Genomic DNA, 23,700 nt, shown 5'->3' with positions numbered 1-23,700 from the left:
AAGAACATTTCTGTGTGCAAAAAGTGGGAAATGGCTATTGGAGACGTTACTAGGGCAGTGCAGAGAGGTCTGTTTTAAGTGCATTTAATAATGCTGAACATCGGGACTGCTGGGTGGCTCAATAGTTAAAGCCTCTGCCTTCGGCTCAGGTCATGATCTCAGGGTCCTGGGATCGAGCCCCACATTGGGCTCTCTGCTCCGCGGGGAGCCTGCTTCCTCCTCTCTCTCTCTGCCTGCCTCTCTGTCTACTTGTGATCTCTCTCTCTCTCTCTCTGTGTCAAATAAATAATCTTTTTTAAAAATGCTGAATGTCATACCAATAGCTACAAGCGCTTGTGATTTTCTACTCAGATTTAGTTCACGTTTCAACTATCAAAGAACTTTGTGAACTTCTATTTCCCCCTACCCGTAATACTAGTCTTTAGTTTATTTGAAAGATGATTCTAGGTCATCTTCCTAAGGAATGTCAAAAACTGAATTAATCCCCATAGTCTTGTTTTCTTGTGAATCATCTGACCATAGTATTTAAGGGACATTTTTTTGTGGTCTGTGTTCTTTCATGGTGTTGAAAAGTGTGCAGGAGGTATGAGGTCATTCCCTTGGGAGAACTCTTTGTCAGACTTGCAGGAAATGTTGAGGTTGCATATGGGAACTCTAGACTTTTTTTTTTTTTAAGATTTTATTTATTTATTTGACAGAGATCACAAGTAGGCAGAGAGGCAGGCAGAGAGAGGGGGGAGGCAGGCTCCCTGCTGAGCAGAGAGCCCGATGCGGGGCTCGATCCCAGGACCCTGAAATCATGACCTGAGCCGAAGGCAGAGGCTTAAGCCACTGAGCCACCCAGGCGCCCCAGAACTCTAGACTCTTGTATCTCAAATCGTCTTGCGGTGTATGTGACGGGGACAAAGGCACGTTTCAGCTTTCCCTGACTCATCGATGGGATGGACACCTTCACACTCTCATTTCCGGTGACAGGCCATAGCCTAGAAAGGCAGTGAAATGAGCTCCATTCTTTTTCCTCCTCTGTTTGGATGGTTGTTGGGTTCAGCGTGGAACTTGATGGGATAAGAGGGAAAAAAAAAAAAAGATGGGGAGATGCAGGAGAGGGGGGCTTTCTGGTTTGTTTTTTATTGAGGGATGGGAACGAGTCTCCAGCAGTGAAGGTACATGCGGAGTGCCACGGTTGGCGCGTTTCCCGAGTGCCGAGTCTGGTGGTAGGAGCCTTCATGGGTCTGCCCCAAGCACATAAGTCCTAGTGGGTTTTCCAGCCCATCACACACAGCCTTCACACACAACCTGTCAGACGGTGAAACTCTCAGACTCAGCAGCACAGATGCTCTTTTAAGAACATTCCCAGCGTGAGAACCCAAACTGATTTTGTTTTCTTAGCCTCTCTCTCTTGCACCCATCCAGGGATGCTTCGGGGCAGAGCAAAGGTGCAGGAGGTCACTGCGCTAACCGCAGACGGTAGGCGTCAGCCCCTTCTCGTACTGGTGAAGGCGTCACTTTGCACCCAGCCTGCGTTCCACCCGTGCTGCGGGACGATGTCCCGTCCCCTTCGTCCGTGCCACTCTTCAGTGCCTTCTTCTGGGTGGCAGTCTCCCCGCAAGTTGCTGGTCTTCCGTGGCTTCTCTGTGTGTTTGGGGGGGATCCCGCTGCTGGAGGGGGCCTCCCCGGAGGCTTGTCACCCTGATCTTGGGACACACTGATTTGAGATGCTTCCCATCCTGCTGTTGGGGCTGCAGAGCCTGGACCCACCCACCTTGTAATACGAGAACAGAGTTTTGAGACATGAACAGGAGCCGTCCCCAGACTCTGGGCTAGTGGTGCTGCGGGCAAGGAGGGACCCGCCCAGTCATGACCACCGTTGTCGCCTTCGTAACGCCCCCCGTTCACGTCCACGGTGCCTCCACTGCAGTCTGAAACACTGTCTGTGCCTTTGAGCTCTCTCCCTCTTGTCCTCACACGCTTTGGTGGGGGTTTTCTGCTTTTCCAGCTAAACATACTGAAAGAATTGCAGCAAAGGAAGCGTGTTCATGTCTGGGGAAGGCGGCAGAGATCCCGGGTCAAGGCTTTAGTCGGATGGTTTGAGATCCGCAGCTTCAGGGGACGTTGCGCCGTTGTCATCAGGTTTCTTCCACGAGGGAAGAACTCTGGAGATGAGAAATTGGCGTTAATTCAATTCTCTCGCAATGAGCGTTTATTAAGCATTTACCATGTGCTTGTCTTAAGAGAATAAGCACTTAAAAAGATTTCTCTGAAAAGAAAATCTTTCTTTTTTTTTTATGATTACATGACAGAGAGCAGCTGCATAGCATTTGACGGAATATCATGATCTAAAAATCAGAGCTCATCACGCTGAAGTCGTCTCAATTAGGTTCTCTTCAGGCCAACGGGAAGCCCGGGTTCATTGTCTTTTTATTCCCATGAGTGCAAATCATCATATTGGAGGAGTTCTGTAAATTTAATTGTGACATTGGATCCTTTGGCGCAAAGGAAGTATGATTACGTTGTACTCTGGAAGCCTTTTTCTGGCTATAAAAATAAGTAGAGTATTTGATAAAAGCAAGAATTTTATTTGAAAACCATGTTAAAAAAAAAAAAAAAAAACAACTTCTGGCTGACCCATGCCTTCAAAGTGTTGTTTTTTTTTTGTTAAGAATTAATTCATTTATTTGACAGACAGAGATCACAAACAGGCAGAGAGGCAGGCAGAGAGAGAGGAAGGGAAGCAGGCTCCCCACTAAGCAGAGAGCCCAAGGCAGGGCTCCATCCCAGGACCCCGGGACCATGACCTGAGCCGAAAGAGGCTTTAACCCACTGAGCCACCCAGGCGCCCCTCAAAACTGGTTTTAAATGAAGTTCTGTATTCCTTCTTTCCAATTACATGCATGTATCTCTACACACGGGTACAGCTCTAACATACACATCCATGTTAAAGCCTCTGCCTTCAGCTCGGGTCATGATCTCAGGGTCCTGGGATCGAGCCCCGCATCGGGCTCTCTGCTCAATGGGATGCCTGCTTTCTCCTCTCTCTGTCTGTCTGCCTCTCTGTCTACTTGTGATCTCTCTCTCTCTCTCAAATAAATAAATAAAATCTTTATAAAAATAAGAATTTACGGGCTGCATAATATTTTATGATGTAATTGACTTACGTTTCCGCAATGTCTTCAGCTTTGCGGATTTCTACTGTTGGTAAGCATGTGTTGGTAAGTCACGTGTGTGTGTCCCTCCGCATCTTCCTGAGATGAACTCCTGGAAACTTAAACGCCGGTTCAGAGACTGTGAAACTCGTGACATACCTGATTGTCAGTCGTGCTCCCGAAAGTCTGTCCGACTTTGATTTGCACAGTCGATGAGCACGCGTCCCCATGACCTGCCCCCCTTTGCAAGAGACGGTGTTCGCACAACGTAGTATTAACCCCATCAGTAGGCCACAAGCAGCATTTTCCTTGTGTGTTCATTTTAATTTTCGATTCCTAACAGGACTGGGTATTTTTGACGTTTCTGTTTGTTTCTAATTGGAGGACGTTTCTGGTTGCTGTTTTCCCTCCCATGATTAATTTCTTCCCTTCCCTTCTGCTTTCTTCTTAGCTTATAATAATGACCTGCTTCCTTTGAACCACTCTGCGGCTGCCCATGGTGTGTTCCACTCTGGGTTCTTCTCGAGGACGGTTCCCGGGACCTCTTGTTGCCAATGAACAGGATTGGGTTCGGACATGTCGGGTGCTCAGACCTCATGGGAAGAGAAAACAGAAAGACCCTGTCTGGGGTCATGTTCCCATAAAACCTTGCCTTGCCTTGAGCAAGTTTGGGATTCTGCAGCCTAGCCCAGTGAAGACAGGTGAATTCCGTGTGCTCTGGGACGTGGCTTCCGTCCGGGGGAATCAACGTTGAGACTAAAGCGTGATTGCTGCCACAGCACCGGCCTCCTGAGCTCACGGTCAAAGAGAGAGAGAACGGGGATTTAATTATAGCAATTCTTATTAATCAGGTTTTGCTGTTTCCCCCCAAGACAAATGTGACATTTCCCTACACTTCGTGTTTGGGGATGTCCCTGAAGAGTGTGTAACACCCAGAAAGGCAGGCAACAGGGTGTGAACGCTCTGTCCCCACGCCAAGGGGCAGGTTTTTTGGAAGCAGAGGCCAGCCGTCAGTGCTGGGTGTGTGCACGGGCTCTGTTCCTGGGTCCCCTGTGCTGGTTGTGCGACGTCAGTTTGGAAATCATTTTCCCTTGGAATTTGGGGACTGTTGTTATCTGACAAGATTCGGCGTGGCTGTTGAAACACCAAAGCCGCTGGGAGTCTCTCTGTGGCTGTTCCACATTGCCGTTTGCATGCAAGTACGACCTTTCCTTGGCCCTGCGTGTCCTAAGGCTCCATGATAACCGGCTTTCCCTCCGGGTCTGTTTTTAGTCGTGCATTTGGACACGTGCTCGTCCATTCAACGTGGACCCTCACTTCCTTTAACATCTGTCACTCTGCCTTGTGTGACTGCTTTGGGAATTTATCTGCGCACGGGGTGCCTCTCTCTTCTCTCCGCTGGTTGGACCTCTCTTTCAGAGACCCAGCTTTCCTGGCTTCTCCCCTGTTATCAATCACCTTGATGTTTTGTTCCGTCTCCCTTCGAGAGACCCTCCATTTCCTCTTCCCGGCTGATTGATTTCCTCTGTCCTGTGCTGCATTTCCAAAACTTGTGTTATGTTCTCTAAAATGGGCTTTTTTTTTTTTTTTCCAAGGCATCTTTTATTTGTCTACTTATTGATTGATGGATGGGTTGGTTGATGATTTTAAGATTTTTTTTTTTTCTTTCTTCCTTTTGTCTCTGACCCTCATGTTGGAGACTCCTTGCAATGGTCTTCTGGTCCTTTGCCTGTGTTTGTAGAGAACAGGAAGGTCCTGCATTTTGCAAAGCCAGGGGGAAGCTCTGTGCTCATGGGGAAGTTTACGGAGCTCTTGCTTGTCTGAGAGCTGGCCTTGGCATCCGGGACCTGCAGCTCTCCAAAGCCGTTGTCCCGGAAAGCCCAGTATTCCGGAACCAGGACTGGCAGGAGGAGGTCCCTGGCCCTGTGGGACATTGTGGCCCACCCCATTCCGGTATCACGGGCGCTGCCCAGGGCCCTTGGCTTTCCAGCCCTCCTGATTCTTTACTCAGAGACCCTCTAGGGTCTGCTTGCCATGCTCCAAAATCGCTGCCTGTGTCTTCTTTCTGTCTGCCTTTGCCCGACTGACTTGGGAGATGCTAACGTTTCCTTAGTGCAGTTTTAAGTGTTGTGTAGAGGATATTGTTGGTGATGCATGTGTCATTTTACCCTTAAAACTCTCCGCTGCTGGTGCCCTATCTGTAGAGGAGCAGTTTCTGTAGCAGCCTCGATAGTAAGGGGCTGGACCTCAGGATGGCTGGGAAGTTTCCTGAGAGCCACCCAGGTGACCCGTTGAAGCTGACGTTGGCTCCCAACTTCACGTGTTGCTTATTTTCATGTACAGTGTCTGTTCAGGCCATATGACACAGTTGATATGCATATGTGACCTACATGATGGACATTTCAAAGGTTTCATCCTCGTGCTTTGATAAAACGATCGTGATCTCAGGGTTGTGAGATCGAGCCCCACGGCCAGCCCCGCATCGGGCTCCGTGCTGAGCATGGAGACTGCTTTAGACTGTCTCTCTCCCTCTCCCTCTGCCCCTTCCACACCTCCACACTGTCTCCCTCTCTCAAAGAAAGATCTTGTCCCAGCTCTCAGGAGTTAAAGCTTTTCCATAGTCGTAATACTAATAAGCATCAAAGAAAAAGATGGGTGCTTCCGTGTAAATATCCTATATCCTAAGGGGAACGTTATCCACTTCTGTATCGTAAATGGAAGGACGTGCTAACCCCAGTTATGCTGAAAAATTGTGTTGGGACCTGACTTCTTATTTGTCAGATCCCACGGACCCGTGGCTATCGGAGAAAATAATGTATGCGTTTACGTTTGCCAGGTGAATTGATATCGTTTTCCTGTAATCCATTTTGAGAGCTTACAAGATTTGATTAAAAATCACACCTGTCCCCTCCCGTAAAGTAAACACATTTTTAGGAGATGATGGATTTCCCTGCATGGCTCAGGACTCAACGTTAACATCGCATCACCCATACGAAGCACAGGAAGCACGGTAATTGGGTGCGTATGCGTGTCCTTCCCGAATTTCTTCGGGATCCTGTGTAGAATTGATGACCTACTATGCCTTCTGTTGTATAGTTTCCACCTTTTAAATTGTGTTTGAAAACAATTAGAGATTCAGAGATCGATACAAAACAGGAGAGCAGGGAGGCGTCTTGGGCAAGGGACTGTTGTTTTCGACTGCTTCCTGTACTTCTAGTCCTAGAAATTCCGGAATGATGAAAATTCTCGCTGTCGCCCTCCGTGTCCTGCCTCACGTCCTAGCTTTCTTTCCTCGTGGCCTCCCTCCCTTGCCTGCTTCCGAGGACTCTTCCCTTGTCTTCCGGGTTAACTTTCTAGGGCCAGTCTCAGAAAGGGCGGCAAAGCTGGTCAGACGGCAGACGGCGGAAGCTAATGATGACCCAACCCTTCGGTGGTCAGAAGTGGGGGTCAGCAGGCTGGCACCAGGGTGTCCACACGGCCAGTCCCTCCGGGAGCCTGTAGGACAAGATCCGTTTCTGTGCTGTGTGCGGCATCAAGAGACACCGGCACGGCTCGGCTCGGCTCCTGACCCCTCCCGTTGTCTTCACGGCCAGTGGAACGAACGTCGTCCAGGGTCTCCCCATCTGCTTTTAGAAGGACGTCTGTGATGACGTTGTGCCCACTTGCATAAGCCCGGATTCTTTGCCCATCTCAGGGTCTTTAACTTAAACACCGCGGCAGAGTCCCTTTTGCTTTCTAAAATGAGATAATCACTGGTTCTGAGGGTTAGGACCTGTCCGTCTCTGGGGGGCTGCTTTTTGTGCCCGCCCTACTTCCCTTTGTTCCTCCTGCTCTGAGGCTGGTCCACGCGGACGCATATCCTGGGCCTTGATCGCGTGCCCGCGGCCGGGCGGGGTGTGTTTGTAGCATGGTGGCTCCGTGCAGATGGTCCCCTACTTGTGACGGCTCGACTTGGGTCCTTTCCACTTTTCGTGTTATGAGGCTGCGAAAGCAGTCGGTGGAAACTCTCCTCGGGAGTGCGACTTTGGATCTTTTCCCCGACGAGAGGCAGGCAGCCCTGGGCTGCGAGGCGATGCCCGGCAGAGGCAGCTCCCAGCCAGTCCCGCCGTCACGGGGGGCCGAGAACTGACACACTGACAGGCATTCCGGCCCCAGACGGCCATCTGTTTGTCACTTTCCGCGTTCGGGAGAGGACACAGTCAACCCTGTATTCTAGAAAAAGGCTGTGTTAGAAGATCCTGCCCAGCCGTGGACTCACGGAAGGTCGGAATACGCTGACGGCAGGCTCGGCTGCACGGGGAGGCTCCGTACGATACGTGCCTGCAGTGGGGTTTCGAGTTTCCGGTGTTTTCCACGTACGGTGGGTTTTTGGGGATGAGTACACCAGCAGAGCTGCACGATGGTCTGTCCGTATTTGGAGACAGACTGCAGAAAAAGAATTGGATGCAAGCGCAAAGGGCACAGAATTCTTTCTTGCCTAAGTGGGTCACGTCTATGCATTTATCACCCAAATATCCCTAGTCCGAGATCTGCGTCATTTGCATAGGAGCGCGTGTGCGTTAACGTTGATACGCGCTGTATTTGCGGCTCTCTTTGGTGATAAGCAGTAGCTGCAGACCGCACTCTTGTATTATCTCCCAGTCTCTGCGGGTCACGAGTCCACGCCTGGGATAGATCCATTGAGCCTCTGCCCAGGCGACCGCATCCAGGTGTCAGCCAGACGCCCTTCTCCCCCGAGGCTCAGGATCCTTGTCCACCTTCAGGGGCTGGTGGCAGGATTCAGCTCCTTGCTGTTGGGGTGTGAGGTCCCTATTACCTTGCTGCCTGTAGATCCTGGGCCACCTTCGCCTCCGAGAGGTGACCGGTGATTCCCGGAGGGAGCTGGTCTCCCTAGGCAGCTCCTGTCGGAGCTCTGGATTGCTTCTTCCAGGCCAGCTGAGCACTTCTGGCTTCCCTGAGGAAGCCGTCCCCTGATTGGGTCAAGCCCACCCAAGGTCACATCCCCTTTGAATGAACTGAAAGTCAACAGACGAGTCATCGCGTTATAGGAACGACCTCCATCGTATTCAGAGGTCCTGTCCTCCCCTCAGGGGGGTGGGATTAGACAGAGCATGCACACCAAGGTAGCGGGATTATTGCTGGCCATCTTGAGGTCCTGCCTGACACTCCCCAGTCTTTCTGGGCTCTACCCTTTGAACCTCATCCCTCTATAGGACGCAGTGCTCCGTGCAAACAGCCCTCTGTCTCTGTCTTATATCCGCAGTGTTGTCTTCTGTCCTGAGCTGCCGTCACTTGCTGAGATTCCCAGTAGGCCCCGAGGTAGCTGCTGGTGGGGGTCAGGGAGCAGGCTGGCCTGCTGGTGGACTCAGTTACTGCCGGCTTCCTTGCTTTCCTCCCCTTTCCCAAACTCCCTTCCTCGTTCGCTCTGTTTCCCGCTTCCTTCCTTCTTTTTTTTTTTTTTTAAAGATTTATTTATTTGACAGAGAGAGATCACAAGTAGGCAGAAAGTCAGACAGAGAGAGAGAGAGAGGAGGAAGCAGCCTCCCGCTGAGCCGAGAGCCCGATGCAGGGCTCGATCCCAGGACCCCGGGATGATGACCTGAGCCGAAGGCAGAGGCTTTAACCCACGGAGCCACCCAGGCGCCCCCCTTCTCTTTTTGTTTCAGGGCTGGAGCAGCCCCTCCCGGCCCAACATGGGTGGGAGGCGTGTGTCCAAGGGTAAGACCCAGGCTGGGATGGAATCCAAACCCTCGCCCTTCCCTTTAACCTCCGCTTCCCTCTGGGGCCTCCCCCACGCAGATCCACGCAGCCAGTGGTCTTTGTGCGTTCCTGTCTCTGTCCACCCATCCTGGGACCCGTCAGAACCTGTCAGGACCACGCCAGCGAAGAAGTGCCGTGTGGGCTGTGGTCAAGGGGAGCTCACAGGATGGCTGAGTTATTGGAAGGTTTCGGGGGAGAAGGGCATGAGGTTATCAATCCTGTGGAGAGCAGGAGGTCTCAAGCTAGACTTTATCTCATGGACAGTTTACTACTCATAGTAGGGGATTTTATGTCCTGTTTCCGTTGGACTGTGTGCCTTCTTGCACTCAGAGTGAGTTATTCTAAATAGGTAAGTCTTCTAGCGGAGGTGACCCCTCTGAGATCACCAGCATGCGTCCTTACGTACCCACATGTGAACCACAGCTCTGCCCTTTTGCTGCAAGGGACCAGGACGGCCCTGAACGAGTTTCTTGCTAGCAAGTGCAGTGTGTTAATGAATTTGCATGATATACTTGTCATCAGCATTAAATGTAATGCTTGCAGTGTAAGGATCCACACATCTCCTTGCTGTTGGAAATGCAGCCTAAAGCAGTTTGTGATCAGCCCACAGGTTTGCTCTGGTTTCTTTTTCCCTTGTAAAAATCGCCTCCATCTCTGACTGTGGGAAAGGAACCATATACACAGCCGTCTTCCCAGGCTGGTGCCTTCCTGACGTTATCGAATCCCACTGGGATTTTTGCTTCTCCCAACGCATCCCTGCCTGTCTACTGCAAGGGTTGTTACTTGCTTTTGTTGGAGGACTGCGTGGGCTCTTTCGGACCTTACCGTGTAAAGGATTGATCCGTAATCCTGTATCACAGAAGCTCCCATGGGTGAGCACTGAGAGAGCTGCACAGACTCCTGATTGTGGGTCCTTTTGAGTTCAGAGGACATCCCGTGACAGACACCTCCGTATCTCCGATAGATCAGAGGAGACACTGGCAAGGATCCGCTGGCTGATTAAGGTGGCTGACCCAACAATCTGGGCTCACATACTGTTCCACAAGATCACGAGGACATGGGAACGGAATTCTGGAATATTCCATATCTTTTAGCAGATAATTATTTCTTTTTAAAAAAATTTTTACTAAGTCTTTCATTTTAATTCCAAACCGGTACTTGTTTTTGTGCATTTCCGACGGGGGTGTAGGAGCAGGAACATTTTCCCTTTTTCCCTTCGTAGGTTCTTTTGGCCATTCTATTAATGACATTGGCGTAAGACCGATAAACAGAGAAAGATTTAATTTTATGCATATGTGCGGGGCTCCAAGATAGGCCATTGAAGCGTATGTACTATCCTGAGCTCAGGAGAAAGGGGTCACGGTCTGGGGCTTCTCAGAAGAGGAGGGGAATTTGCAGGAAGAGCAGGTGTTTGGTGAGGGTCACAGAGAGAGATCCGAACACATAGGGCCCGGCCAAGCTCCCCGAGCCTCCCCCAGTCAGCCCAGAGTCTGTGCTTCTCTCTGACGACTCCTGTCGTCCTGGACCAGCCCCTCTGTCTAAGTTCTCCCAGGCAGGGAAGGGGGAGGTACAAGGCTCTTCCTGAATCTTTTGGGCTTTGAACGTCTTCAGCTCACAACACAACACGTGCCCACGTGGCACATTTGGGGAAGGCTCGTGCCGAACCCCCTCCGTGGAAATGCTAAGAGTAAACATCATTATTTTGCATCCAAGGGTGGAGTTTCTTAAGAGTCATTTTATTTTTATCAAAAACAACCTTCAACCTGAAGAGTCCATACCAATGTATATACACATATATCCATATGCATACACATGCACACGCATACATGTATACATGCATATACACACATGTACATATACACACATATACACGTATACACATATAAACACACATGCAATGCACAGATATACATCTGTAAATACACACACAGATACACAATGCACACCTACATAAGTGTGTATATATATATGAGGCACCCTCATGGGAATTTGGGAGGGTCATTTCCTGCAGCCTGGGATTTTCTCTGTCCTTTACCACAGATTCTCCTTTGTGTAATCGGTCATAAAATACTCAACGCAACCATGTATAAAGTAAAATAGAATGCTCTTTGCAGCCACAACGTGATGCTTGGTGGTACCATATGGCTGGGCCCCTCTTGTCACAGTGCTCTGTGAACGGATTTGGGGTCCACGAGTACTGGACTAGCAGCCGTTCATTCCATCAGTCACTTGCCACACATCCTTGAGCTGGTGGTACCACCAGTCAGGTTGACTCTCCATGTCTGTACCATAGGAGACATCCCAGAGCCTGCCATGCTGGTTGCTGGACGTGGAGGGTGGTCTCAAGTTGCTGGACATAGAAGGTGGTCTCCGGTTGCTGGACGTGGAGGGTGGTCTCCACTAGTTGGATGTGGAGCGTGGACTCTGGTTGCTGGACGTGGGGGGTGGTCTCTGTAACAAGGTACTTAGCAGCTAATGATCTGATACAGACTGAAAAGTGCATGTTGTCACTGTGATTTGCCTGCTGGTCCCTGTCTATGCCCCACGTCTCCTTCTGATGCCTCTTGCTCTTGGTGTTGCTTTCCTCACTGGCAAATTTTGGTGGTACTTCCCAGTTGCTCTGAACTCCAGGGGACAGAGGGGCTCCCCTTCAGTGGGCTTGCCTGGTTGGGTCTGGAGGAGACGACAGGACCATTACCACGTTTCCTGAGGAACGCCCCACCTCCCGGACCCAGCTGGGAGGGGTCCGATCTCAAGACCAGCTCCGTCTCATCAGAGTCATAGAGCACCTGCCTCTTAGCATTTCTCCATGTCAGCCGGAACACTCAGCCTTGCGAAGGAATGAAATACAGTTGAGGCAGCTGGAGGTTGACCTGGCGAAATGCTTTTCCAAAACTCAAACATCACAAGGTGTCATAGGCTCCTCAGTCTCTGATTTTTACAATTCTCATGGAATGTTTTGCTTTGTGCGGATGCTTTCAGAGGTTTACCCCTGTCCTCTCAAACTGGAAAACAATATGGAGTCAGTTCCAGACAGACTTAGGGAGAAACCATCAGGTTTGGGGAACATAAATATTACAGGCGTTTAGATGTGGTAGGAGCGCTGGTGTTGTAGACACAGGTGTGCCGTAGACACCGGTGTGCAAACATCGAGCTCCTCGGTTGCCTGTCAGGCGGTGAGGAACGTCACCAGCAATTTGGGGAACATCATGGCTGGGCTCCCTGTATGCGTCCCTCTTCCTGGTGTCCCGGAGCGTCAGCTGTCCCAGCAAAGGAGTCAGAGAAGTCAGTGGGAGCCGTGCGGGTTTCGCCGTTTCTGAACTGAGTGTTTCCCCGAGCCGTCTGAAGATTTCAGTTGTAAACAAAGAGGTTAAGACCTAATTTTTCAACTAGCTTTCATCATTAATGCTATGACACTACTATAATGAGCTTAGTTGTAGCATGTGTAGTTGAGTGTGTGGACATGTGCAGAGACCCGAGCGCCATCTCCTGCGGCAGAGTCCGTAAAAACAACGATGTGTTGAATAAGTAAAACGTGAATATTTATTTTAAAAGAATTGCAAGCAATTTCTTGCTTTTTGTTAAAGGACACTTGGCACACGACGTTGCATTAGAAAAATCACAATGTAAAGAGCCATTTAAATCTATAGAAACACCTACCTGTTTTAACACATATCCAGATAGGTTTTTGCTGTCCTGATGTCAGACGGTTTTTATGGTTTGAAAACAGGACATCTGTTTAGATAACCCTTTGTTAACCAATTTCATTAGTCAAGAAATTTATTACATATGGTTTAAATGGAATAAAATTGCCTTTGTTCTAAAAAAATATGGCGTGTAATGTAGGGTTTTCTCTATTTTCAATCTGCCTTTTTCTCCATTGAGCAAAGACATCAGGAACATTTTTGTTGCCATGGTGAAGCTTCTGTTATGGAAGCGTCGTGTTAATTTTTCCTTAATGAACAAATTTAATGTAATTACATCTCCAGTTACTAAAATGTTCTTTTGTCTCTCTCTCCCTCATAATAGCTCTGTTTTAGGAATACCTACTTCCTCCCGAAAGTGTTTTCATGCTTTTTTGCCAAATTAGGATTGTTCAGAAAAATAATTTAATTTTCGAAGGAGGGAAATTATGCTGTTTTTCAGAAGTTAATGTGCCATACTCGTGTTTTGGAGTAGAGCATTTTCATTTCTATTTTAAGTACTTTTATCAACTAACAGTGTTTTAATAGTTTGAAACATCTTTATAAATGCCCATGCTTGTGGGGAAAAAAGTTCTGGTTCCTTCAGACAGTAGTAGTTTCCATGCAGAGAGATTCTGAATGTCTGTTAACAGACTGACATTTTCTAGCATTTTTCACTGGGGTAGGTGATCTTTGTCACCCGAGGTCTAGCTGTATCTACCGCGGGCACATTTTGGAGGTACGGTCAATGACAGAATGTCCCATCGAGGTAACCAAACCCAGCCATTCTGTGATTCACAAATTAATACTCTGTAGATACTAATAGTTATTAAAGGGCTTTGATCCTAATTTGATCCTAATTCTAATTTAAGAAACAGAAAAGGTCTACACCTGAACTAAGCCTCTCAGGAAAATGCACAGAAACCTGGAATGGATTTTTTCCAGTCATGGATCCTCATTGTGGTAACATCTCAGCGTGAGGCAGATGTTGTCGTGAGCCCCAGACATTTTATGTCTTCATTGTTCTCGCAAAGCGAATGGCCACCATGTCTTTCCGGAGAGCAAGGCTGATGTCTCATTGACTGCTCTCTCTCCCTCTGATGCCTTCTATCCGGTTAAGTACCTGCGTGTATAAATTGCATCTCCGATCAGTCCCGTTGTTCCCTCCCACATGCCCCCAGCTGGTCTGGGTAGCAGCACCTCTGTGGCATCGTGGCCCGGCATTCTGTCCCAACTCTGCCATGTCCATCCGTCACAGAGTGGCAGAATGAAGGGGCATGCACGTCACCCCCAGATTAAATTCTGCGGTGTCTGCCCGTCGTGTCCTGGGTGGGCTGACAGTGCTGTGGTCCGTTTCTGACCCCTGCTCTTCCTGGAGGCGCTCTCCATCTCACAGTGAGGGTCTTGCATGGAGGAAGCACAGACCAAAGCAATGGCATGCAGCTGTAGGAACGTTGTGCGTTCAGACATTCCGGGGGGCAGCACGAGAACAAGAATGTGGAGGGAAACCCATCACCTGAGTGGTTCTCTGCATAGTGGCTGCTCTGTTTTCCCTCTGTACCTTCAGAATAAAAGCAAAAATGCAACAATACAACGTTGATTTGGGAAAAAAAAAAAAATGAACTTTGATTTTTATGTCCAGTAAAAGCCGGGTGGGCCAAAGTCAGTTTTGAAAGAGCTGGATTTGGGGTAGAACTTTAAGACTTTCATGGAGCCTGGATTTTGCTTCATTTAATCTCTGTCCACCGTATCCCTCTGGGCTGCCGTAAGTCCATTTTTCATTCCCGGTATTTTCAACTTCGGGTCGTAAAACAGAAATTCATTCTTCACATGGTTGGTGAGCGGAGCCGTGTGTCTTTAAATTACTTACATAAATTCTGACTGCTCATTGCTAATGAAGCCTGTTCTTAAAATAAGTTCAGCATGGCCTTTGAGCCCCTGCCATGGAGAGTCTTTGCAGGTCCTCATTAATGCAGTGGAATTTCCCATCCAAAGCTCTTGGCCTTTGTATTAGTTTCTGCTTCTGTGGAACACGTGAGTGTAAAAGTCAGCAGCTCAAGGCAACATGTGTTTATTATTTCAGAGTGTCTGTGGGTCAAATCTGATACAATGTAGCTGGTGCATTGGGATCCAGGTGCCGTCCAGGGCAGTGGTCTCATCCGAAGGTTCCGTTCCCAAGCTCACTCCGGTGTTGTGGGCGGGATTCTGTTCCTTGAAGATGGTCACCATGGGGGTCTCATGTCCTTGCTTCCTGTTGGTTGCAGGCCTCCCTCAGTTCCTCGTCGTGGGGGAGGGGGAATCTCTCCAACATAGAGTCTCACTTCATTGAAATCCAGCCAGAGCAGGAGGCTGCTGGCCAGATGGAGGTCGTGATGTAACTACAATGTCAGGTTCTATCCGTTTTCCACATTCAGAACCAGGTTGTGAGTTTCTGCCACATCCGAGGGGACAGGATTATACAGATGAGGATACCCGAAGGCGGTCACCGGGACCAGGTAGTCGGCTGCCACAGTTTGCCTGAAAGTCTATTGCTGTCCTTATTATGGTCTACACAGAGTTGTAATAGCAGCACCGTGATGACTACCACTGACAGCCGCTGGCCTGTAGTGATGAGCCCCTTGTGCGTTTATAGCGCTCAGTGTATACTTTTATCTTCTCCATCGTATGCACAGGGTATTGTTAGGATTATCCCCGTTTTACACAGGAAAGTACCAACAGAGAGGCTGAATCACGGCCCCGGGTTTCTTCGCCACCGGGCAGGGGGCCGGGACTGAAATGTCACATCACCTGCCAAAACCACATTTGTCACTCCAGTGCTTACTGGGGTGGGTGCTGTGATCCTGTGGATTCCCTCCAGAATGGGGTCATTCTGTGACACGTGCAACCCTGAAACCTTCCGGAGGCCGTCACATACGTTATCCAGTTTTTGCCCCATAAGTGGGTTGAACTGGAATGGATTGGGTTGAACTGTCAGTGACTTTCTCATCCTCCATTCAGGGGCTGTCTCCCACTGGATCATTTCGGAGACTTTTTCTTCTCCTTGTAGGGAGGCTGGGAGATGTACTTCCTCCCCCACCCCCCAGCTTTATTGAGGTCTAAGGGACAAATGAAATTGTGTACATCTGTAATGGAAACGTGATGATTTCATATCTATATAGATTGTGAAATGATGACCACAAATCAGTTAGTTAACATACTCCTCGACTCACGGAGTAGTCAGCATTTTGTGGTGTGTGGTGAGAATGTTTACCATCTACTGTCAAAGGGCGTAGCAGGTGTAGAGCCCAGAATCATTAACTGTAGTCACCGTGCTGTCCACCGGGTCCATAGGACATGGTCATCATTTAACCGAACACGTGTCCCCTTGGACCAGCTTCCCCAGTGTCTCTGCCCCCTAGCGAACCGTTTAGTTCTTTCCCTTTTTCAAGGTTGCCCATTTGTTTTCATACGGCGTTTGTCTCTCTGCGTCTGGCCTAGAATCTTCCTGGTTCATCACGGTTCTCGCAGATGGCAGCCTTTCCTTCTTTTCACGGCTGAGTAATATTCCACCATCCATACAGAGACCACGTCTTCTTCATGCATCTGTTGGCCGATGCGGGGCTCGTTCCTGAGCCTTGGCCGTTGCGAACAGTGCAGAGAACACGGGAGTGTGGGGGTCTCTGAGATGGTGGTTGTCTGGAAACCCTTTATTTCCACCATGGGGGCTGACTCCCCGTGGCAGAGACAGGATCGCAGGGGACGGTGCGTGAGCCCGAGGCACAGGCAGCTTGTGCTTTGTGCCCAAGACCTCGGGGCTGGTGGCCTGAGTGGGACAAGACCCCTGACTCGTAATTCTCCACACGCTGCTTCCCGACAAGCAGGAAGGAGAAGCCACCAAGGAGAGAATGGAGAGCAGCGTTAGGGATAACCCAGTGGCTTCGATCAGAGCCACAAGTCCATGCGTTGCTTGTCTTTAGAGGAACAGAGGGCTGGAGAGCAGAGTTCGAGTTTTCCAGAAGGGAGGAAGCTTGGTGGAGGAGAGAGATGCAGGAAGGCGGGCAGTGGAAGTAGGTATGGACAGAGAAGACGGTGTCGTTCCCGGCCACCAGCGTGTCAGGGGGCCGAGGACCCTGTCCTTTGGGTTCCTAGAGGCAGCTGGAAGATGAGCGTTGGGAGACGGGTCTCCCCCGGTGAGCAGGGAAGCTGGTGCCCTGCACACACCGCAGAGACCCACAGGAGGCAGGTGAAGCCCGGGAAGGAAGCACGGTCAGGGCCCCACCTTCTCTTTGAAGGCCTTCACAGGACTGCTGCGCACGTGCGCGGGACTCGAAAGCTGCTGTGAGCGGTGGGGGCCCGGCCCGGCCGACGGGCGTCATCGGTGAGCGTTGAAGATAGGCCCGTGGGTGCAGAGGAAGAGTTTGTGGTGACTCGGGTGGGTGGCCGTTGCCACATCCTCCTGTAGGCGCGGCCTGCTTGCGCCGGTGAGCAGAGAGGATGGAGGCAGGTGCAGGACGCAGACGGGAACTCGGCGGCTCTCCTTGGTGGCCGTTCTGCTGGCGGGGAGCAGGTGAGCATTTTCTGGTGAGCAGCAGGCCCCAGAGCAAGGACTTCTCCCATCTCTGGCCTCAGTCCTGCCCAGGCTGGCCAGCCGTGTGCGTATCAGCGGTCAGCTAAGAACCAGTCCTCGTTGATTTACTAGATAAACCAGTCGTAGTCATGCCGTACAGGTAAATCAATCGGGGGACGAGCACCTCCTCCCAGGACTTGTCCATGTAGGTCACTAGGTACAGGACTAGCCAAAGTACGTACAGGGCCTGCGCCCACTTGCCAGGCTGTAGTTTCCAAGTTGAAAGTTATATCTCTTTACTCTGGGTATGAAGTGATGCATGAAAGACAGAGGTGAAGCCGTGACCTCAGGGCTGTGGCTGTCGCCTTGTCGGGGCGGGAACTGTCCCCCCTTGTGTGCTTACGGGGACAGGACATTAGGGACCTGCTCCTTTAGGTGCCGCCGGTATTGGTTAGGGATTTGCAAGGCGTCCAGTCCACGCAGGGACCCCGGCCGTGCCCACTGTCCACATCCCATGGGCATCCCTAGTGGGGTCGTCCTCAAGCTGTCCTGTGTGGCGGTTCTCCTGGTGACAGACGGATGCTTGTCTTTGAATCCTCCTCTTACCCGTACAACCTTCCAGCCGTCTGACACGCACTGCCCCGTGCTTGTTAATCGCCTGTTCGGGGGAGTAGGAGCGAGGCATGTTAATGCAGCAGAGAAAGAACGTCCGCACTTTGTCTCACGCAGCTTCCCTGGGTCCCCGTTTCCCCAGCCGCTGCCCCTGTGGGGCCCACGGCATGGTTGGGGATGAGAGCATCTTTCCCGGCTCTGTACACACTACTGGTCAGCGGTTTTTGCACATTTGCTCAGAGATGGTCCGACCACATTTGCTCGGTTGCCGAGACCGCTTGGCGTCCGAGGGTATGTTCTGAGAGGAGGGCCTGAAGGCAACATGGCAGTGGGATACGACTGCAGACTGTGGTGTTGGGTCCCCACGGGGCAGGGCCCCGAGCTCCTCCCCAGCCAGGGAGCCGGGTAAAGAGCATCCCCACCAACTCGCGTCCTCATTCTGGCTCAGAATGGATGGGAGCACCAGCTTGGGGCTGAGAACCCCTGAGACGGACGGGGACAGAGTGCGGAGGGAGACCGCGGATGCCTGGGAAGCTGACGTTCTCCCACAGAGCAGAGACTCTGATGCCAAGGAGGACCGGCTTCTGGGTCCCGCTGGAAGGTTGAACAAGGACCCTGACCCCCACCTGCTGTCCAAGAAGAGGGCAGAGCAGGACCAGGTCAGCAGAAGACAGGAGGGGAGACCTCCCTGCCCGTGGACCGACAAGCTAGTAGGAAGAGCGGGCTTAGCGTCCCGAGACCCGGAGAACAGAAGCTCCAGGTGGTTCTGAAGGTCGCGCAGGAAGGACAGTGGAGACCAGAGGACCGTTTGCACGTGTGTGCGTGGAAGACACTGGATTTCTCGGTGTCTGTCCGAAGGCTGCCGAGCGGGCAGGGCCCCGGGGTCACGGAGAAAGTGCCTCAGGAGACTCTGAGCTCTGGGTGCCAGACCCGGCTGGGGCCCAGGGAAACGAGGGGTTGGGATGGGGGGAGCATCCACGTCCGTGTCGCGGAGGGAGGGCAGCCGGCTCCTCCACCACAGGTCCAGAGTGCGGCCAGCCAGAGACACTTGTCCCCCTGCAGGAGATGCGGGTGCTCCACAGGACACAGGCCGGGGCAGGAGGCTGCGGGGTCCTGACCGTTCTTCCCACACACACGCAGGCCTTTGATGCGCTTCCTGCGTCCTGCCCCGCAGAGGGATTAGACCCGCAGGAGGCCTGGGATCTGAGCTCTCGGGGAGCGGGTTTCCCCCGATACCATAACCAACAGGGACTGCTCCGGAGGCCTTAAACCCCAGTGATTCACGCATCCCAATGTTCTGGAGGCAGGAAGTCTGCAGGGACGCTTCTGGGGTTGAAATGAGCGCGTCCACCGGGACCTGCTGGACGCTGGCCAGGGGAGTCCGCTTCCTTGTCTTCAGCGGCTTCTAGAAGCCCCCACACGCCTGGGCTCCTGGGTCCCCATCACGCCACCTTCCCCCTCCCTTTGCTCCTGTGGCTGCCGGATGCCCCACTGCCTCCTGTCTGTGAGGACATTCAGGAGAGCGTTGGGCCCAGCTGGACCGTCCCGGCTCACCTCCCTGTCGCAAGATCTGGACTGCCATCCGCAGAGTCCCCTTCCCCGGGAAGGTCACGTGCTTGCTGTTAGCAAGGGTTAGGATGTGGGCGTCACGGCACACGAGTGTGCGTTGTGATGACCATGTGGGTTCCCTACATTGGGGGCGTTTGCTCCGCCTCATGACCCAGCAGCTCTCACAGCCGTGCCTTGAGTTTGCAACTACTTACCCCGGTTTCCTTAAAAAAAGAGAAAAAAAAGTGTCATTTTACAAAAGAACTGATTTGGGAGCACCTCTCAGTCCGTGGCTCAAATAGAGAGCTTTTACCTAAGCATGGAGCTGGCCTGCTGGAGAGACATGACCCGTGATTGCGTTTGCATTTTTCCAAAGAGAGTGTATGTTTTGGCGTCGGGTAGAAATGAGGGGTCATTGGTTGCCCGTCCTTGGAGAAATGAGAGGTCATTGCTGTCCTTGGAGAAAGAAGTGCTTGTTTTGGAAACAAGGAGATGTGTCAGCATGTCTTTGGGGCACATGCTGTCGGGGGCGGACGGGTGAGAGGAAGGTCCCAGGAAAGGAGATGGTGGGCCACACGCGGGCATCTTTCACCTCCCTCTGTCTTCTTGCCCTTTGCAGAAACATGAGGGTCCCTGTGTCACTCCTGCTGCTGCTCCTCCTGTGGGAAACCCACAGCCACGCGGCCTCGAGGCCCAACTTCGTCCTGCTGATGGCCGACGACCTTGGCATCGGAGATCCCGGTTGCTATGGCAACAAGACGCTCAGGTGCGCTGGCTGGCGGGGTTGCTGCGTGGACAACAGGCAGTCCTCGCCGGCCGCGGCCACGAGGGATGTGAGCTCACACACACACACAGAGCGCAGAACGCCCACACGGGTCAGAACCCTTCAAGACACACGTCTTGAAGACAAGACACGTAGATCCATACCGGTGGCAACGTTCACGGGTGACTTTACGTAGCTACGCACTGACAGTGGTGTTAGGAAGATGGGTGGGACTTGGGCTCTTTGCACAAGGTAAGCCCAGAAAGCTAAAAAGACCTTCACAAGGACTCTTTCTCACTCAGCCATGCTGGGTGGCTTTTCACCCATCCTCCTTCGGTTCTTCCCGTTGCTTTAGATGTTTTAGGTAAGTCTCTCGGTTGGGTACTTGCTTCACTGCAGTGGGCACCCCCGTGGCCCCCGTCCCTGCTCTCCAGCTCCAAGTCTTGTTTTTACAATTACCAGCCACCCTGGCCTGGGACAGGTGGCCCAGGGACGCACACCAGGTTGGAAGACTGCACAACTTCTCAAGCAGCCGGGGTCATTATGGTAGGGGAGAATCACAACGGGCACAGGACTTAGGGACAGAGGGGGGCTTTCTGTGTCTCAGCACCCTACGTCACACCGCATTGACGTCAGACGACGTGGAAGGGCCCCTTGATTTAAAAACAAAAGTCGGTCCTTGTCTCATAGGATAGTGGCATCAACACTTGCATTTTCTCTTTATAATCATGGAGAGATGTGACCTGAACGGCTTCTGAGCCTCATGATACCAACAATCAGTACGAACGGAATGACACAAGGTCGGGGAAGTGGAGATCATTAGCTTTTCCTAGAATTTTCTTGTAAGATCTGTGAATCATCATCAGAATCGCATGATGCCGGGGGACAGATGCACCGGAGAGTCCCGCGGATGCGGGTGGTCTCACGCTGGCTCATCTTGTTTTCAACCTGGCGAGGGCGCTCAGAAGACTGTTACGTAGCATCGTGTCAGATCAAACAGAAAGCGGGCATCCGTTGTCCTTTTGAGGACGACACGGCCTGCAGATGTGGGTTGGTTCCGTGCTGAAGCTTTGCTTCAGCGGCTGCTTGTCGTGTTTGAAACGTGCCTTCACCTGCACCATTGGTTAGAGCTTGAAACACACGGACGAGGACAGATTCCAACGGACTGCTTTCCTTTTCCTCCCCACGTGGGGCCTCGCATTGTAAAACGTGTAGGTCTTACGTTTGGACGCTTTCTTATACCTCCGTTGCTACTAATTTGTTTTTTTCTGAGCAGAGTCTTTGTCATTTCTTAAATTTTGTTTATGATTTTTTCACTTTATTTTTTATTGTATTGTTATTTAAAATTAATTAACATGTAGGATATTAATAGTTTCAAGGGTAGAATGTAGCAACTCATCAGTTGCGCACAATAGAATACTCATTGTATCACGTAAGCTCCGTAATGCCCATCACCTAGTTACTCCACCCCGCACCCGCCTCCCCTCCAACAGCCTGCAGTTTGTTTTTCCTAGAGTTAAGTGTCTCTCATGGTTGATCCCCTCTCTGATTTCTTCTTATTTTGTTATGCCTTCCCTTCCCCGACGCGTGTCTGTTTTATTTCTTAAATTCCACCTTGGAATATTACTCAGCCATCAAAAAGAATGAAATCTTTTCCATATACAATGACATCACCGCGACCAGAGAGTATTATGCTAAGTGAAATCAGTCAGAGAAAGATAAATATCCTATGATTTTTAGGATCATACAGATTCCCGAATATCACTGAGATAATACGTGACCTTTCCGACGCAGGTGTTTTAATCCAAAAATTACAGTCAAGTTTTAATGTTCCATTTCTACCAGATCTCAAAAGAAAAAAAAGAAAAGCATATACAATCACAGTGAAGAACTTATGCACCTGTCTTGTTCCATAACAGATTCCAGTTCCTTACGAATTTTATTTTTTGTTTTATATGGAATCAGCTCAGACCCCCAACGTAGTCAGATGTTTCTGTGGGCCAGTCTAGGCATGAGAAGGTTGAAGTCAGGTACACAGATTCGGTCTTCTGTGCCTTCTAAATCTCGTGACGGAAGGCAGGAGCACGGGGGGGGGGGGGGGGGGGGATGTGGGCTGTTAAATGCATATGCTGAATTCATGGATGAGAGAGCAGGTGGACGTGAGCAGTGCAGGGAGATGACCTTCACCTTGTATCAGCAAGGGCTAGTCTGTGTGGGCCCCAGAGCAGAAGGCTGTGGGCCGTGATGAACAGGATGTATACTCCTGCCTCTGTGCATCTGTGTCTAAGGGAACAGTTCGCTGTGCTGTCCCTTTATAATGAGGAGCTGCTGGGACAGGGTCTGTGTCCTACATATGGACCGGGCCCCCTCATGGGACAAGGTTGGCCGTAGGAGGACCACGAGAATCCCGTCTCTGCCAGGAGCTAAAGGATGGAAGGTAGCCAGGTTGGCAGAGAGGCAGCGGCCGCGTTCCCAGTGAAGGATGTGGGCTGAGAGCTCAGCACAGCCGCAGAACAGAAAGAGGTTCATTCCTGAATGCCTAGCAAGAGTGGAATGACACCGGGACAGGATCAGCCGGTCCATTCCCAGAGCAGAGGCACCGGGATGACTTGTGCTGTGTCACCCTTCCTTCTGTGAGCTTCCCTGGATGATTGGGAGGTGACCCGTGATAAAAAGCACAGTGCAAACCGTATTTTTCAAGGTCGTCATGAATGACATGAGTCTTCTGTTTTAGGACGCCCAATATTGATCGGTTGGCTGAAGGAGGGGTGAAGCTCACCCACCACCTGGCAGCTTCACCCCTGTGCACACCAAGCAGGGCAGCCTTCATGACAGGCCGGTACCCCATCCGATCAGGTAACCCCAGGCTCTGTAGCCATGGCTGTGGTCCTCCTGGGGGCATCCCTGACCTCCTCCTTCAATGGATCATTTCTCCTGCTTCAGGAATGGCGTCTGAGTCCCTCATGGGGGTGTTTATCTTCTCCGCCTCTTCTGGAGGACTTCCCACCAGTGAGATTACCTTTGCCAAGCTTCTCAAGAATCAAGGCTATTCGACAGCTCTGATAGGTATGGGTGGCTGAGGAGGGGGAATCGAGAGTCTGGGCAGGGTGAGTGAGAGAGGGCATGATAACTGCCTTCTGAAGGATGACACCAGTGATTACAGTTTGCACAACTTCACATAGGGGAGAAATGATTTCAATTCTAAATCCAAATACAGCACACCTGTCCTATTTGAAAGTAAAGATGTGCGTGTGTGTGTGTGTGTGTGTGTGTGTATGGATGGTTACATAGACGATAGATAATGATAGATGGGTATATGGGTGGACTGGTGGATGTATGGATAAATAGATAACGTCAGTGATAGAGGGAGGAATGGATAGATCAGTAGATGAAATAGATGATGGATGGATCATGGGTGGGTGGATGGATCGATGGATAGATGGATGGTTGGATAATAAATGGATGGAGGGATAGAGGGGTGGATGATAGTTAAACAGATGAATGGGTGCATGGATGATGAATGAATGAATGGATGATGGATAGAGAAATGGATGGATGGTTGGATGGATGGATGATGGGTGGATGGATGGATGGATACATGGTGAGTGGATGATGGATGAATGATGGATGATGGTTGGATGGATG

At 50.9% G+C, this 23,700-nt stretch overlaps 1 protein-coding gene across 5 annotated transcripts in view; it reads left to right on the top strand.

The window, feature by feature from the left end:
• STS (steroid sulfatase) overlaps positions 1-23,700 on the top strand; it is a 135,794-nt gene that overhangs the window by 43,461 nt on the left and 68,633 nt on the right. For all 5 annotated transcript variants that reach the window (XM_059385846.1, XM_059385847.1, XM_059385848.1 and 2 more), the window contains 3 exons: positions 19,912-20,058; positions 22,790-22,911; positions 22,999-23,121. In XM_059385846.1, coding sequence (XP_059241829.1) covers positions 19,912-20,058; positions 22,790-22,911; positions 22,999-23,121 — 392 coding nt within the window. The remainder of the gene's footprint in view (positions 1-19,911; positions 20,059-22,789; positions 22,912-22,998; positions 23,122-23,700) is intronic.

Source organism: Mustela nigripes, chromosome X, assembly GCF_022355385.1.
Source record: "Mustela nigripes isolate SB6536 chromosome X, MUSNIG.SB6536, whole genome shotgun sequence".
Taxonomy (NCBI): Eukaryota; Metazoa; Chordata; class Mammalia; order Carnivora; family Mustelidae; genus Mustela; species Mustela nigripes.
This window is presented reverse-complemented; position numbering and strand designations above follow the sequence as displayed.